Here is a 17,700-nt window from a genome sequence, read left to right on the forward strand (position 1 = left end):
TGTCCTCTTAGCCATCTCGCGCTGAGGGAGAAGACAATGCTCTGATGGTGAAAGCATAGGACAATGTAGTCAACTTCACAAACACAGCAACGATGCAGTCGCATGGTTGAACGCTGAAAGGGGGCAGCAAGGAAAGATCTGCTTGTAGCCCCTTCTCTCCCCAGTCCAGTCCCGCTCCTCCTTCCACCGTCCACAACATGCGCGGTTCCTCCGGTCAAAGGCCTGCAGCCTTTGAATAGCAACTTCCTCAGCCTGGATCTCGTAGAGAGAAAAAGTCCACATGGTAACTTCACAAATGAAAGCCTAATATAAAGAATAAAAACTGCAGCAAGAGGTTGGAGTTAAGAGGGATTAGCTAGTAAGAGGTAAGGAAAACTCTAAAAAATACAGGAACAGCCCACAGAAGGAACAGCTCCAGCCTGGGCTGAGCTCCACACATTGTGGACAGGACACAGCACAGCTACCTGCATGGCGCAGAAGCCGCACAGCTGGAACTTGCCAGAAGTCTGTCCTCGCAGGTGCCTGGGACAGCTGCTCATGAGAGGTCGGAGCTGCCGGTGGGAGCTCCTGGGAGACTGCCGTGTGCTGCCAGCAGCCGTGCACCACAGGCGCTCCATGCTGGGAAGTCTGGCTGTGTTGTGGGAGCCTTCCAAGCTGCTAGACCAGAACCAGGAAGCACCGTCTTTCCGGCGCTCCCTACGAAACGCTTCACGTCATGCCAGCTGACAAAGGAAAATTATTTAAGAGGCTCAGATCCATTTTCAGAGAGCATACAAAAAGGGAGAATTTGGAGCTGAGAGGCAGTGTGTCAACAGCGAACTGAGAAGTTCAGATAGTCATGACATCCGAAGTGAAAAGAGCCACGTGTGCTGCCAGGAGGACTACACAGTGCACTTCAGATTAGGTCTTAGCTGTACCACTAAAATGGTTTTTCTCTCTTGGTTGGGAATTGATGAAATTTTGCTCCTCATTTACTAACTGTCAGGCATAGAGATAAACCCATGATGCAGTGAGCAGAAATGAAATATCTTTTGAGTGAAACTCCTTAGTACAGTACAAACTGTAGAGGCAGGAATAGCAGACAAGTACAGGAAGGAAACAAGATTGCCTAAATACTTTCTTGGTACCTCCAGATGCATTATCCCATCAATTTCATCCCATCAGTTTCATTTTTCAGGGTCTCCCACGGCCTCCTCCTGGCAGCAGGGTGGACTGGCTTCCTTCTACTTCTACTAGCTGCTGGCTTAGGGACATTCCGTACCATTCCCTACATTGACTTACCTTTTTTCCCCTGTTGGAGAATGTCTTAGTTAGTGAAATCCTCCTCTTTCTTGATCTGCTCCCTTGATTATTGAGGCACATTTTCCAGCAGCACACTGAGAAAGGTCGCAAGGGAAATAATTTGTTTGGGGACCATGTGTAGCTGATAATATCTGTTCTGTCCTGACATTGGATTGGTAGTTTGGCTGGTTATCAAAATCTAGATTTGAAATAGTTTTCCTCCCGAAGTTTGAGATCATGTGCTCTCGGGGAAGACCTATGTCCGTAGCTTTAGGTCTTTCCTTTCAGGGCTGGTCAGATCCTCCAAAGAGTCTTCTAGTTTCTTGCCTGGAGGATGTAGTTCTGGCTTTCAACATTTAAGAACAGAATTGAGGGAAAAAAGATTGATGGTCTCAGCATTCACTATGTAAACATTCTATTTGTTCTGTCTGGTTTTGTGCAGTAGTCTTACCTCAAATGTGTCTGATATCCCCCCTGTCCAGAGACCCACCCTCTGTTTTATATTCTTTACAATGTAAATCGCTTACCTTGCCCTGGAGCTGGGTGGGGAGGACCTAATGGGAATTGTGTGTATATGGGGAGGCAGGACCTTGGAATTCAGCTCCTTCTTACCTCTGTCAGCCTGTGTCTGTGTTTGGCTCATCTCTCGCCCTCCTTCCACAGCTGCCTCATTTAACCAATTCCCAGCCTCAAGGGATGGGGGGTTCTTAAGTGCAGTTTAGATTGTGTCTTACCTTTCCTCACTGCTAAATCATAAACATTGTTTATACCTTGGTTAAGGTACCAGTTCTTCAACAAGACAGAAAAAACTTATTCACCATGAAAAATGATTCTTCAAATTATTCATTGCCTTAAACAAACATGCCAAGTCTGCCAGAGGTTTAATATCAATCTAATAAAGAACTCCTACACTTCCATATGAAGACAATTAACTCCATTTTAAAAATGACAAAAGACTTGAACTTAACATGTGTTTCACAGAAGAGGGAACACATATGGCCACAGACATGAAGAGGTGTTCCACACCTGAGTGACAGGGCGGTACAGATCACAGCCCCAAGCAGAGTGGTTTAATGGGTGCAGGAATAACAAAGAAGCAAGGGAAAATCTGACGTGGGATTTGGGACAATAGTTACTTCAGATGGGGAGAACAGAGGGATGGATGGTTAGAAGGAACATCCGGGTAGAAGCAGGTTCTTGTCAAGATCCTAGCTTGTGTTTTGGGTGCGATGTTCATGGTGTCTTTGTTACGTTATTGAAAATAATTGGATAATTAAATACGTGAAAAAAAAATGTAAGCCTAACAGAGCTGGAGCTCCCAGGGTGAAGTAGAGATCCTTACTCAGGTGACTCTTAGCTATGGTTGTCTCTTTTGTTTTTTAAGAAATAGCATTCTGAATCCTGGAAGAAGTATTTTGTAGTCAGAAGTTATAAATATATGTATATGTATATTAATCTAAAGTTAACAAATTACATTTCCTAGGTGGGGTTCATATGCTGATAAATATCTACTTTATAGAGTTTTAGTACATAAATATTTATAGCTATTTCTGTTCTTTCATAGAAATTTTACATTTTTTTCCCTTTCTTAGGACAAAGTTAAACTATAATCCTCCAAAAGATGATGGATCAACCTATAAGATTGAACTTGAAGGGATATCGGTAATGGTTATGAGAGAGATCCTGGATTACATCTTCAGTGGGCAGGTATGATGAGACTCACAGGGAGGAAGACTAAGTAGTCTTAGTCTACTTAGTCTACCCTGAGCTGCTCAGGCTCAGGGCGAGGGTCTCTGTCATCCATTCTATGACCCAGCAACACTGTCCTCTTCATCTGTCATTGTCTGCGTGACGCATCTCTCCTGCTGGGAATGCTGCCCAACTGTTCTTCTGGGGCCTTGCTCTTAAAAGAAGAGCAGACTGAGTAAAATCTTAGCCCAGTCCCAGGTTTGTATTTATCATTCTGATCTCCACCTTCCATTGTGAGATGGGAGGGGCCTGAGATGCTCCTTTCATGGCTGTCTTTATGTTTTCAAACCTTAATTCCCATCTTGCTCTGTACCCCATCACCTGGAAATGGGAGCTTCCTTGGGCAGTGGAAATTATTTTATAGAAATAAAGAGTTTAAGGTTCACACCAATGACAGGCCCTTGCATTGGATTCATGATGCCTGGGTCAGTAGGACTGACGTCGCTGTCGCACCCCGCTCTTGCTGATGTCCCTTTACCTCTCTGCCTGTTTACATTCCTGGGGTTTAACGAAGCCCAGGGAAGAAGGTGTTAAATGATTAGACTTCTTTCTTTTCCTTTACCATCCTCAAGGCCCCTACCCCAGATTTCATGATTTAAAGTGTAGCATGGGGGCTCTTATGAATAATCATAGGTTCAACTGGTTCTAGTTTTTTAACAGGAAGAAGTTAGTGTATCTTACATTTTGTTATGTGAGAATGCATTTTATCTTTACTCTTTTCGAGGGCTTCTTTCTTACTCTGTCCCATATTCCTTCCTCATCTTAGTTTACCTTTCCTGTTTGTAAGAGCCGCCTCCTCCCTGTTTTCGAACACGCCGCTTGCCTTCTCTGGTTATATTCGTTCAGTCAACCTCAGTGATGGCCATTCTTTTTGAAGTTTTTGGGTTAATTTCATGATGTTACCCCTTCTCTTTGCTCTGAACATGGGGATGGGGGTGCATGTACGGTTATGTGTATGCTTGTTAAAAATAAATGAATTTAGATTGATTTGGGGACAGTCCTTAAAGTATTAAAGATAATTGGAAGCAGCATAAAACTATAAATTTGAAGCATCATAAAACCAGGCTGAGTAGCAGTCTGTCCTCTAACTTTTCAAAATCAATTCAGCAGCAATTATAACAAGTTATAAGCCAGTAAGAACATACTCCCATTCAGGCTTCGATTTGAATCTTGAAACCTTACTTACAGATTGACTTCTGTGTTTAGTTCCCAGTTAAAATTACTTACGGCTTAAGAAAAGAAAAATAGACAAAAAAAATTAATTATGGTTTACAGCCATAGTTGCAATGTGAGTTAGAACGGACTCCTGACCTGGCAGTTCAGTTTGATCAGGATGGAATGTGGGGTTTTTTTCACATGTCTGCATCTGACCGATGTACAGCCATCTGCTGTCCTGTGGCTGAACTTAATATGTCAAGTAAACGGGAGATTTTCCCTTAGTTGTGACTTACTCGACACACTTCTTTCCACAGTTTTATTGCTCACTTTATAAGGTGATTGTTAGTCATACATTGTTTTTCTGTATCTGCGGTACACAGTGTGCGAAATGGGACAGTACTTTACTTGCTGTCCTGTACTCTGGAGCCCCTCCTCATTTCCGAGTGTAGGACCAGCGCCCGTTCTGTGGGAGAGGAGAGTCTGGGGCGTTGTGATTGTGGCATATTTTTGAGGCTTGGTTCTTCACATCGCCTGTGTGTTGCAAGCCAGGGGAGGAAGAAGCGGCAGAAGATTAAGGAAAAGTGAAGTTCATCATGATAAACCATGATAAACCATCTTACCTTAGGGATTTCTTCCAGAAAGTCGCTGTGAGACCAGGGTGTACGTGTTGTACCAAATGCGATGTTTGGCATTCGGAATGACGGGGCCCTCCCCTCTCCAAGGGGCCGGTGTGGTGTGTCTGCCGTGCCATCCAGCGAAAGACAGAACGTGGCGTATCTGGAGGCGGGATTTGCTACAGTTTGGCTGATGGTGTTTAAAGAAACCCTCTTCAGTTTACCCCAGAAGGCAGCACGGTCCACCTCCCAAGCATTTCAGCCATTTAGTTCTAGAAGCGTGCAACGTGGACCGTGTACCCGGGAAGGGTTCGTGATCGTTCATGTGGGTAAGGCAAGGGCCATGCAAGCAAAAGTCAAGCAGCCACATTCTGTTCGCCAGTGCCCCGAAGCTCCTCTTGAAAAAGAAGCACCAGGCCAGAGTGTGTGAAACTGCCCACAGAAGGGGAGCTTTCATGTGGTTCAGCCAGGAGGTTAGCGGTCTGGGCTCTAAATACATACATCGAAGCATGAAATATTTATGATACTCTTGCAGATCCGGCTGAACGAAGATACGATCCAAGATGTTGTACAAGCAGCAGACCTGCTCCTGCTGACGGATCTCAAAACCCTGTGCTGTGAGTTTCTGGAAGGCTGCATCGCTGCCGAGAACTGCATCGGCATCCGTGACTTCGCCCTCCACTACTGCCTGCACCACGTCCACTACCTGGCCACGGAGTACCTGGAGACTCATTTCCGCGACGTCAGCAGCACAGAAGAGTTCTTAGAACTCAGCCCGCAGAAGCTTAAAGAAGTGATTTCTCTCGAGAAGCTAAATGTCGGCAACGAAAGATACGTGTTCGAAGCGGTAATTCGATGGATAGCACATGACACAGAACTGAGAAAGGTACCTGTGGTTTATAGCGTGGTCTGACTGCCTTTTTGCTTCCTTCCTGATTCCGTTCGCTCATTCATTTATTGATGGGCTCCGCCATGTGGGTGTTTTCTTTTTCCCCTTCCACTTGAAAGGCTTACCAAGTTGTGATCTAAAAGATGTCTGGGGGCGCCTGGGTGGCGCAGTCAGTTGGGCCTCCAACTCTTGATTTCCACCCAGCTCATGATCTCGGGGTCCTGACATCGAACCCCACATCGGGCTCCGTGCTCAGAGGAGTGTCTGCTTCCCTCTCTCCTTTTCCTTCTGCCCCTGCGCCCATGCCCTCTCTTGCTTTCTCTCTCCAATAAAATCTTCAACAAAAATAAGATAAAAGATGTCTGTGGTACATCTTTACTTAGGGCCATTGCGTAGGATCAAGTGGTTGTTTCTTTCAGACCAGACTACAAAAGCTTATGAAACTCATAATATGCCAGTGGGAATATTAATACTTGTAAGGACCATAATATCCTTTCTGCATTCCTTTTAGCAGGAAGATGCATTTCAAGCTTAAGCTGAGGAGTTTAGAAATTCAGGGTTCCCACTCTCTTGTTCAGTACCCATCTTTGCACCATGACTGGGCGGACTCAGGACTCTGACACGGGCAGCAGAGTGAGAGGGGCCCACACAGCTCTGGCAGAGGGGGCAGGGGAGTGGACATCAGGAACGTCTGTGGTGTGGGCTCTCCCTGGAGTGATCGACACCACTCAGCAGGAAGCCGGAGAGCATTCTGCGGTGGGCCAGTGCAGTCAGAGGGGAAGGTTCTGGGAGCAACAGCTGGGAAGGAAGGGTCTCAGAGAATACCAGGCTTTAGATCCAAACTGTCACTGCAGTGGGGGAGGGAGCAGAATCACAGAGCTTGAAGACCAGTATTGATAGACACCAGCTTCAATTGCTGTATGTGAAGAAAGAACCATGTTAGGTGTCAGGGAAGTTTTCAAAAAATCTGATCGCATTGTTAGTGGTTCTCAGCAACTGTTGACTTGGGTTTTAGTGACTATCTTGTAATTTTTAAAATTCTGTAGGCTTATGTAGAAACTGTGGACAGAATACAGACGGAAACTGTGACACAGGAATGAAAAAGAAATCCACACTCCTGTGTGGTTGTAATCTCAGGACAGGCAGTACAGTTCGCGTTTGGTTTTCCACATTAGTTGGGTAGATGAGAAGAGGAGATAGGAGAATTCTCAGTTCACTGCTGCTCAGAGAGACCACAGTCACTAGCTGTCCCGGTGAGGTTGCCGCAGAAACTAGAGGCAGTCCAACCTCTGGCCAATCTGAACCTCATTCCTCAAGGACTCTTGGCTTTACCACTCAGGACATGGAACAGTATACCTTCAAATGACTGTTCCAAAACCAAGAAAAACTAGTCTACTAAGGAGTTTCATCTCGTGTATGTGGAATGCTGTAGCCCATGAGATCAAATTTAATGAGCCATCATGGAAGGTATATAATTCATGTTATATGTGTTAGGTATTTTTTTAACAATAATAATGAAGAAATACATAGTACTCAGAATTTTTCTGAACTCTCGCTTTTCTGTTTTTCTTGTAATGTTAATGTTGATGGATTTTGATTTTCTGTTATCCCGGTCTAAATTAAGCTATTGCTGTGTATAATGTTCCCGTAAATGCGATTGAACTCCTAGCATGTCCAACTCTGTGAAATAAGGCCCCTGCAGCCCAGTGACCCTCTTGGGTGTAAAGAAAGCTGCTTGGAACTTTCCTGCGATACCTCACATATAAATCTGAACTGATTATTCTTTAAGTTAAGCTTGTCTTTATCAAGGCCATGGGGAAATAGAAAGGAAAGGGGTTGGTTGGTAATGCAAAGTCCGGCTGCGCTGGCGCTGGTGACTTGCCCACTGCTGATCCTTAAACAATTTCGGCTTTTCCGTGAGTCAGAAAGCGCATGTTCTAAAACCCCGTGTGCTGCGTCCTACATTTTTTTCTCCCCATCCTTCCTACCCTCCTGTGCAGGTTCACATGAAGGACGTGATGTCAGCGCTGTGGGTTTCAGGGTTAGACTCCAGCTACTTACGGGAACAGATGCTCAATGAACCGTTAGTACGAGAAATCGTCAGAGAGTGCAACAACATACCACTGAGCCAGCCGCAGCAGGGGGAGGCCATGCTCGCAAACTTCAAGCCCCGGGGCTACTCGGAGTGCATTGTGACTGTTGGCGGAGAAGAGAGAGTGTAAGTATGGATGTGCTTCGTTTCAAAGGTCGTAGAAGGGAAGAGCTCTTTCCGTGTAAACAGGAATTCGTGGTATTGTTTTTGGTGTCTAAGCATAATAGCAATAGATTTTTTTTTTTAATGTTTTAAGCATTCTTTAGAGCAGAAAACTAGTCATAGTTATTATAAGCAGAACTATATAAAACACATTAACTGCTAATCAATTATTTATTTCCTTAGTTCACGGAAACCAACAGCAGCGATGCGATGTATGTGCCCTCTTTATGACCCTAATAGGCAGCTTTGGATTGAACTGGCCCCTTTAAGCATGCCAAGAATTAACCACGGAGTTCTCTCAGCAGGTACCATTCTGCGGTCAATTTTACTTAAACACGAGATCAAGTAAATATGTGATTTCAGGGTTGTACGGAATGACTCAAAACCTTTTAGAGATTTAATTTTAAGAGATAATTTTATTATCTCCATGATGACGTCTTCTGTGTAGCTCTTGCTTTCAAGACTTTGTAAGGAGAAGTGTCTTCTGTCAGTCTGTATTGTTCCTGAATCTTTAATATGTAGCTATTTTTAAGACTTTAGTGGAAGAGCATTTCACTTGATGACTTACTGATAGAAGAGCAACATTCAGTGACTCTTACCACCGTTAGCTATGTGGCCACACCCGGAACACAGAATTCCCTTGAGCCATAAAAGTCCCTTTTTTTTTTTAAATTCATGCAATTTAGAACTACAGTAACTATGAAAAATAAAGGTGTTCTGTCAAAGCAGACATTTCGTGTGAGACTTTATAAAACAGTACTTAACATTAGAAATGGTTTAAGTTACTTTACTACAGAATGCGTGTTTCACTTGACCCCCACGAGTTTGAAAACCGCTCTACCTTATTCAAAGCTCTCACTCAAGGAGGTGATAGGAGAGGTTGTATTTGTGGCCTTCTGACTACTCCCTTTTCACCTTGCAACAGTCTTCCTGGAATCCTTCATACCATATAGTCTTTGCTTGCTCACTAACATTACTTTAAAGAGTTTGAAAGGTATACCATCCCATTCCATATTATAGAAATGGCTAAAGCTATACTATAGTACAGAAATGGAATCATTTTTGGGGTTCCAAGATGGTTGAACCTATTGTCAATAATAATATAAGCAGCGAATGCAGTAGTGGAGCTGACAGGATGTGTCTGATTTTCTTGCTCTCTCTTCTCAGAATTAGCTTCCTTACATTTCCTTCCCTTAATATGTACACCTATTCAAAATTTTCACACACACACACCTGCCACAACGTTTCCTATGTCACAGATTTTCTGAGATTTCCTAGAGGGGTCGGTACTTCGGAAACATTGAACAATGAGGATGGGGTCGTGTCTGGTTGTACTGAGCAAAGCTGTGACGTGATTGAGTGGTTCCTATTTGTCCAGCCAGTACTGTGGTTCTTCTTTTCCTGCCTTTTTTTTTTTTTTTTAATTGATGGATTTTTGGGGGTGGGGGGCGGTCATTCACTTTGTGCCCTCTCTTCCAGGTTAGAAGTTACATTCTTTGTCTATATTCCTTTGAAAGTCATCATAGATACCCTAGCCTGTATTCTCAAGTTATAAAAGTTATATGTGCATTTCTACTGTTTCACAGTCTTGCAGTATTAAAATATATGACTGTTTATGAATAAGTATCTACATATAAATGAGTTCGATTCATCTGTTTTGAACACACACACACACACACACACACACGGAGAGAGAGGGAAAGTGTGTAGATTTATCCACATATTTACCACTTTCTTTGTTTTTCCTTCTTACTCCTCAGACCTTCCATCTAGGATTATTTGCCTTCTCTGAGGTCCATCCTTTTTTTTTTTTTTAAAGATTTTATTTATTTATTTGACAGAGATCACAAGTAGGCAGAGAGGCAGGCAGAGAGAGAGGAGGAAGCAGGCTCCCTGCTGAGCAGAGAGCCCGATGATGCGGGGCTCAATCCCAGGACCCTGGGATCATGACCTGAGCCGAAGGCAGAGGCTTTAACCCACTGAGCCACCCAGGTGCCCCTGAGGTCCATTCTTTTGAATTTCCTTTGTTGTGGGTCTACTGGGAGCAAACATTGATTTCTTTGTCTAACAATGTCATTGTTTTGCCTTCATTCTTAAAGGATGCTTGTACTGGATATAGAATTTTAGGGCATCTTGACTCTGTGGCTTGGTCTTTCCTCAGATCTGGAAAATTCTTACTCATTTTTACATCTTCAGGTATTGCCTCTGTTCCATTGTCCTCTTTCCCCTGCTTTTTTTGGAAGTCCGATTAAACATGGCTACACCTTTTTGCTCTGTCCTTAGCCTCCTACCTCTGCTTTGTTTTGTTTTCCATGTTTTTGCCTCTCTGTGTGTTGCCCTCTTTATGATTTCTTTTGATTTACCCTCCGCTTAATGAGTTCTCTCTTTAACTGTGACAGATCTGCCATTAAACCCATCTGTTAATCTTTTCAAATTTTATGTTTTTATTATTCATTTATTTATTTATTTTTAAAGATTTAATTAATTTATTTGACAGACATATCACAAGTAGGCAGAGAGGCAGGCAGAGAGAGAAGAGGAAGCAGGCTCCCCGCTGAGCAGAGAGCCCAATGCGGGGCTCGATCCCAGGACCCTGAGATCATGACCTGAGCCGAAGGCAGAGGCTTTAACCCACTGAGCCACCCAGGCGCCCCTATGTTTTTATTTTCTTATTTTATTCCTAGAGATTCTCTTTAAATCTTTTGCAGATCTGCTGTGTCTCTTCTACAGTCCCCTTTTTCTAAGAGTTCTCTTAAACTTTGTCCTTCAGGAGGCACCTGGGTGGCTCAGTTGGTTAAGTGTCTGCCTTTGGCTCGGGTCATGATCCCAGGGGCCTGGGATTGAGCTCCACCTTGGGCTTCCTGCTCAGTGAGAAGCCTGCTTCTCCATCTCCCTTGGACCCTCTTCCACACTCAAGCTCGCTCACTCGCTTGTTTTCTCTCACACTCAGATAAATAAATAAAATCTTCGTAAAAAATTTGTCATTCCATTTTTAAACATAGTAGGCATTGTCATTTTATCATCTTTCTGGAGAGTCCAATATGTGAAATTTAAAGTCTCTGTAAGACTAATTTCTATTGTCAGTTCTTCACGGAGTCTAGTTTCTGTGTCCGACTATCTTTGGTTGGGTGGTGATCATTTTAGTAAGAATTAAGTGTAGGAATAATTTGATGCTTTAAAAGTTTAGAATATTAGAATCTAAAGATTAGATAAGGATATTTTCTTCCATACAAGTTTTACATTTGTTTCTTCCAGTTGCCTATAAGCACTGCACAATTGGAATTGAATTGCTGTAAATCAAACCCAAACCTGGAGATCTCCTAGACAAGTGAGGAGATTTAAATCTGGTTTCTGGTGCTGGTTAAACTTTGGAGAGGCTCCCCTGCCAGAAGCCATACTTCCTGTGGGCCTGGGGTTTTGATTTTTGTCCCTTCATGCCCTCAAAGCCATTATAAGAAAGTTTGGAAATTTCCCAGATTGGTGAATGCCCTCAAAGCAAAATGGTTTCCGTGGGTGGTGACCTCTCCAGATCCCCCTTTTCCTTTCAGCTTTGCCATATTGCCCTGTTGCCTTTTTCTCTTTTAAGATTATTTTATTTCAAAAATGTTTTGTCCAAAAGGACAAAATAAAACAAAAAAATTTTGTCCAGCAGTTTAGCTGTTTTGCACAAGAGTTGGTATGAATAACCTGATCCACCATTACCTGAAATAGGAAGTTCAACAGTGACTCTTAGATCCTGTATTGAACATGAACTGCACGGGTGCCCCCGGTCGGAGTGCTCCTGGGTCTTGAACGAGCAGATGTGGGCTGTGGATGAAAGGTTGTCTGGGAATCACAGGCGGATGAGGATAGATAGAGCTGCTTGGTGTCTGTGTAGGTGGTGCCAGTCTGGGCTGCACGCTATAGGGTAGTGGGAATCCACTCAGATGCTGAGTGAGGTGAAATGGCCAAAGTGAGCCACAGATGTGAATTAGCCTCGCTCACCAAGGATCGATTGAATTGTGATGAAAACCTCAAATCTACTGTTGTCATTAGAGAAGTTACCTCCAGATACTGTCTCTACAGCTGTGCCATTTATACTCAGCAGGAGATGGGAATTGAAGACTGAAGTTTCAACTTTCTCGTGTGTCTCATTTGATTTTTACAGAGGGATTCTTGTTCGTATTTGGAGGCCAAGATGAAAATAAGCAGACCCTGAGTTCAGGAGAAAAATACGATCCAGATGCGAACACTTGGACGGCATTGCCACCAATGAATGAGGTAAAACGTTCTTTTTCATTTGTTCGGTAGAGTGTCTGTCTTCCCTTGAGCACTTTCATTTATTTTGCATCTGTGTGTATGTAAGGAGAGAGACGGTGACCCTGCCACACCCTGTGCTCACTGCCCACCATCCCAGCTTCTCTCTTGGTGTCTTTCTTTGGTCCATCAGACCTCCTCGTGTTTCCTCAAACCTACACACACTCTTGCTTTGGAACCTTTGCCAGATACCCTTGTGGCTTGTTCTCTGCTTCCACTGGTGTTTGTCCATGTGGCACTTTCCAGGGAGGCCTTCCCTCCTGCCCCTCAGCTCTTCTGTCTCCGCCCATGTACTTTCTCTTTGTATCACGTGATAACCTTCTCAAATACTGGATTTTTTTTAATTGTTCACACAAACTCCTTGATGGCTGGGGATTTTGTCTGGCTGCTGAGGGCTCCGTCTTTAGTACTAGAGCAGCACTGGGCACAGAGGGGACAGCAGGACGCTAAGCAAGTATTTGTTGACAAATCTCCCCTTAGGCTTCTGTCATTCTAGTTGGCCGTAGCAGGAGCCGGGCTTCCCCGTGCCTCTCCCAGGCTCTAAGGCAGAGCTCTTGCTAGGGTTCTTCCTTGTCTTTCACACAGCAACTTGGAAGCACTTTAGCCCATTGCTAAACACAGTTTTATTGAACCAGAAGGTAATAGTTCTTGGTGTGAGCAATGGTGAGTACAAAATGGTGACTCCACCAGTGAATTTATCACGCATGTAATTCCCTTGTTTTGAATAACTCCTAGATTGGGTTCTGTCTCATGATAGAAAGGTGAGCTGCTCGGAAAATCGTACATGTCTGAGAGAGATGGTTTTGAGCATCACACCTCTTTGCTGAGAGTCTGGAATGTGATGGTATCTGTAGTTTTTATTAAATGTGTGGATATCTGCTTTCAGTCTGGTGTTCGGCTTTTTATATAAAGAGATCTTTGATGTCTTTTCAGCCACGACATAATTTTGGTATTGTGGAGATAGACGGAATGCTGTACATTTTAGGGGGAGAGGATGGGGAGAAAGAGCTAATTTCCATGGAGTGTTACGACATTTATTCTAAAACCTGGACGAAGCAACCTGACCTGACCATGGTTAGAAAGGTGAGAACCATTCTTGTGATTACAGATTGGGTTTTAAAGTTAGCCTTTCTTCCTTTCCCACATCCACCTTTCACTACAATCGATAGTGTTGGAAGAGGGAAGGTCACAGACTTCTGTCACTTTTGGTGGCTTGCCTTCATTGCCATCAGCGCTACACCCAGACAGGAGACGGAGTGCGTGTGAGAGCTCGCCCTGACGGGGGCTCTGCGATGCACCGCTGTGCCCCCTCCTGTGCTTGACACACGCTTCATGAGCACGCTAACCTAGGAAGCAGCCAGGTCTGCCAACCCTCTTGTCTTAATGATCAGGCAGGCCTGAGGAGGGACAGCCTGCAGGTAAGCACGGCCACTGCATCCAGAGTAGAGCGAAAACATGGCTTCCATTAGCCGTTCAGAGCACGGGCTGCCTTATTCCCGTTTTCTGGGCTGGGAGGGAAGGGCTCTTCTTCACACCGAAGCTTCCAGTCTTGTGCGTATTTACACCTTGGGTGCTGTGCTCCCACTCTCTATGCTGAACTCATTTGGAGCAGGAACTGAATGACATGTTGCTCGACAGAATCTCAATCTTGGAATCTTCAAAGAGTTGTGGAAGAATGGAGAGACTGGAAAGTTCCTTTAAAAATTCGGGTCATTTACATATCTCACTGAGCACAGTCACATCGGATGGAGTTAACAAACACTACGTGTACAGCTTCCTCCACTTGCTTTTAAAATCCTGTCTTCCTAGTATTGGAAAATACCATAGTTCTACTATTAGAAATCAAATCCTTTCCCACACACCCTGTGGTGCTCTCTAGACTCAAGTGGGTACTTGTCTAACGTGAGTAGTAAGTGTTGCCTCCTCACCTCTCGCTTTCTCCTTCCAGATCGGCTGCTACGCAGCTATGAAAAAGAAAATCTATGCCATGGGTGGAGGGTCGTATGGAAAACTCTTTGAATCTGTGGAATGCTACGACCCAAGGACCCAGCAGTGGACTGCTATCTGTCCGCTGAAGGAGAGAAGGTACGAGAATGCGGGCATGGACCATGTAGGTGCCCTGTTTCTTTCAAATGAACCTTTCACTTGTCTTGGCATTTGGTTTCTATAAAAGTACATAAAAAACCCATTTCTGGAAAAGGAAGACCCACCTATTCATGGAACCCTGAACACTGCAGAGTTAAAACAAGCAGAAGAGGAGCTAGGGAATTGGGCCATGAGTTGTAAATCCAGTAGCTGATACGCTGTGTGTGGCCTTTCAGATTTGGAGCTGTGGCCTGTGGCGTGGCCATGGAGCTGTATGTGTTTGGGGGTGTCAGAAGTCGTGAGGACATGCAGGGGTCGAATGAGATGGTCACTTGCAAGTCCGAGTTCTACCATGACGAGTTTAAACGGTGAGTTTGAATGGTTTCACATAACTTGTGGAACTTTTCCTTTCTGCCTTCAGAGTCATGTCTTCAATTTGTTTTGTTTTGTTTTCAAGCTACTTGACTGAATTATCTTGTTTATTTGGGACATATGCCTAGTGCTTACTAGAGATTTTATCAGAGACTTCAGAAGTATTCGTAGCTTAAAACCGTAGAATGGTGTTTCTGAAATCTATATCAGACCTTGATTGTTTGGTTGTTTAAAATCATTCATTAGCTCCCAATGGCTTTTAGGAGAAAATTTAAACTCCTTAACCTAGAGTGGGGCCTTCTGTGATATGGCCTCTCTCTATTCTTTCTGCTGTAGTCAACACAGATGCTTCACTTTAGTCACAGTGAGCAAAATTTTCTCCCTAAAACATGTTATTGATTATCTCAGCTCTGTGCTTTTATACTATTCCTTTTACCTAAAATCCCCTTTCAATATTTATCCAGTTAATACAGTCTCTTCCAAAACTGTGCGTAATTATCACTGCCTAAAAAAAGCCTCCTCATACCTCCCAGTCTGGTTTAGGCTCCTCCATCTGTGATCCCATAACATTCAGGTCATGTCTCTTGCATTGTAATTGTTAACCATGAGATTCTTTTTTTTTTTTTTTTTTGTAAGATTTTATTTATTTATTTGAGAGAGAGAGAGATCGTGAGAGATCATGCACAGAGGGGAGGGCCAGAGGGAGAAGCAGACTTCCCGCTAAGCAGGGAGCTTGACGCAGAACTCCATCCCAGGACCCTGGGATCATGAACTGAACTGAAGGCAGACTCAACCAACTGAGACACCCAGGCGCCCTAACCATAAGATTCTTGAGGGCAAGGTTGGGCTCAGCTGTCCATGGATCTTAACTTCAGCATCGTAGCTGGCCTGTGTTAGATGCCCAATGGAAGGCTGAGTCGGTGAATGAAGTGTGGTGTCACAGAGTCTCAAAACATCTGTTTCACGTTGCTGTACTGGTCTGGTAGACTAGGCGCGCTTCTCCCAACCTCCTTCCCTCCTCTCCTCCCACACATTTTATTATGGTAACCACTAAACTGCACTATCTAAATCATAGAGGGAAATGGTCATGTGAAAATTCATCTTGTTACAGTAGTTCAGTCCTGTTACCAGAAGGGGGTGCCATAAGGCAACGTTTAATTTCATACTATTTTATATTGGAACAAACAATGAGCAGCTACCGAGACTTTAGAGATACATACAAATGTTACCTAACTTTTAGTGTATTTCAAAGTGAGGATATTTGCATAGCCTTTCTCTCAATTGCAGGGGTAGACCCCCGTAGGAGAATTTATTAGACAAAGTATGAGAACAGTTTAGAGAATGTCTGCTATGGTGGGAGTGGGGCAGCATTTCAGACTTTTATCCATTTCTCTTCGTGGATTATTGTGGGGGTCACCATCCAAGGTGCAAAGTAGCTTGTTAATTCCTGCCCAAGTGACTCTCGAGACTGTCTGCTCAACTTCATTTATAAGCAGTGGTCAGTGTGTTTGGTCTCCGATAAAATATGGACCTGTGCCGTCTTCATAATGAGTTACTGCTTGGGCAGTGTGAGCTAGAGACTGCCACTTGTTTGGTGGGGCAATCAAGGCCATGTATGTCTCCCCCGTCCCTGTCCCTGTTTGTTGATAGGACTTAAATCTGGCTGCAGAGTTTCTCAGTTTGCCCTTGGTCTGCTATCAATTGCTAGAACTTTTCTATTTCTGTCAGGTTGTTTTATATTAATAGTTAATAAGCTTAAACGTAGGTGTAGTACTTGCTTTCAGTTCATAAGTATTAGACATAAGAATATGTCTCCTTCCTTGATATTTAAAAGCACTTCCAAATAAATTCATGGATCAGTAGTCTCCTTGTTTCTGAGCTGTCCAGTGTTACTTTTTTAAGGTAAGCTCTCGCAGCCCTGAGATCAAGAGTCTCATGTTCTACCAACGGAGCCAACCAGGAGCCCACCCACGTTAGTTTTTAAATAATAGAATGAGGAAAGCTTAATTTATTTCATCAATATAACTTATAGGGTTCTTACTTGTATGAGTGACTCTAGAGGCATACATAACTCTAAGGGCCTTGTATTAACTCATTTGTAAGCCATTCAGTCTTCAAAATAACCCTCTCAGTCCCTATGTGCTCTTTTTAGTCCTCTTTTAAAACAAAACACAGAGAGGTGAAATAATGTGTTCAGAGACACACAGATAGCAAGTAGCAGAGCTAGAATTTGAACTTGGGCACACTGGCCCAGAGGCCACCTTTTCAGCCACCACTCTACATTGCATTAGAAATACAGGCTTCCCTGTAAAAATCTATAGGAAGAAAATAACATATAGCAGTAGTTTGTTTTTCAAAAGAGCAGATGTTTCCAAGTATGTTACATTTGCGTATTGTGGAAACTGTTGCCAGAGGACCAATCTGTATTAGATTGGAGACCATTTATTGTTTTTAAGTAATCTCTTGTCTTTCCTGCCTTTGTTCCCTATTTTTAGGTTAAAACTTTCCTGGAAAAATGCCATACCTTATTTTCTGTGTTTCTAATGAAAAGCAAAACTGAAGGAAAGCAAAGAAATTGCCATAAATTCTATCACGTCATAGTAACAACTTAATAATATTATCCAGAATGACAGGCAGCTCTGTTTCGATTCCCAGTGTCCCTGCTCTTCTAATACCAGCATCCTCGCAGTTACCCGTACTCAGTGAGGCTTATCCTGATTCTCTCTCATCCTTCACATCTTACCGGTTGCCAAGTCTTGTCGTCTTTTGTAGACTCTGGAATATTTTCCAGATCACTCACCCTCGTTTCTCTGCTCCTGCCCTACCGTGTTCACTTCCTTGTGTGTGCAATGGCATTAGCCTTCTAACTAGTTTTCCTGTGCATTTGGTCTGTTTGTGTTTTTGAAAGATTAAGCTGACTCTGGTCATTTCGTTCTCCTTCTGAATTCTTGGTATTTCCCCTTTGCTCACCAAACAAAGCTAACAGTATGTAGCCCGCTGCT

At 43.6% G+C, this 17,700-nt stretch overlaps 1 protein-coding gene across 2 annotated transcripts in view; it reads left to right on the forward strand.

The window, feature by feature from the left end:
- Positions 1–17,700, forward strand: part of GAN (gigaxonin) — a 53,539-nt gene that overhangs the window by 22,493 nt on the left and 13,346 nt on the right. Inside the window, exons 2-9 of one of the 2 annotated variants that reach the window (XM_004753935.3) lie at positions 2,874–2,988; positions 5,338–5,688; positions 7,692–7,909; positions 8,129–8,250; positions 12,093–12,205; positions 13,175–13,324; positions 14,190–14,326; positions 14,563–14,694. In XM_004753935.3, the coding sequence (XP_004753992.1) occupies positions 2,874–2,988; positions 5,338–5,688; positions 7,692–7,909; positions 8,129–8,250; positions 12,093–12,205; positions 13,175–13,324; positions 14,190–14,326; positions 14,563–14,694 (1,338 nt within the window). The remainder of the gene's footprint in view (positions 1–2,873; positions 2,989–5,337; positions 5,689–7,691; positions 7,910–8,128; positions 8,251–12,092; positions 12,206–13,174; positions 13,325–14,189; positions 14,327–14,562; positions 14,695–17,700) is intronic. The other variant, XM_045076338.1, reaches the window with a different exon arrangement.

Source organism: Mustela putorius, unplaced genomic scaffold (genome assembly GCF_011764305.1).
Source record: "Mustela putorius furo isolate JIRA1106 unplaced genomic scaffold, ASM1176430v1.1 tig00000174_pilon_pilon_pilon, whole genome shotgun sequence".
NCBI lineage: Eukaryota > Metazoa > Chordata > Mammalia > Carnivora > Mustelidae > Mustela > Mustela putorius.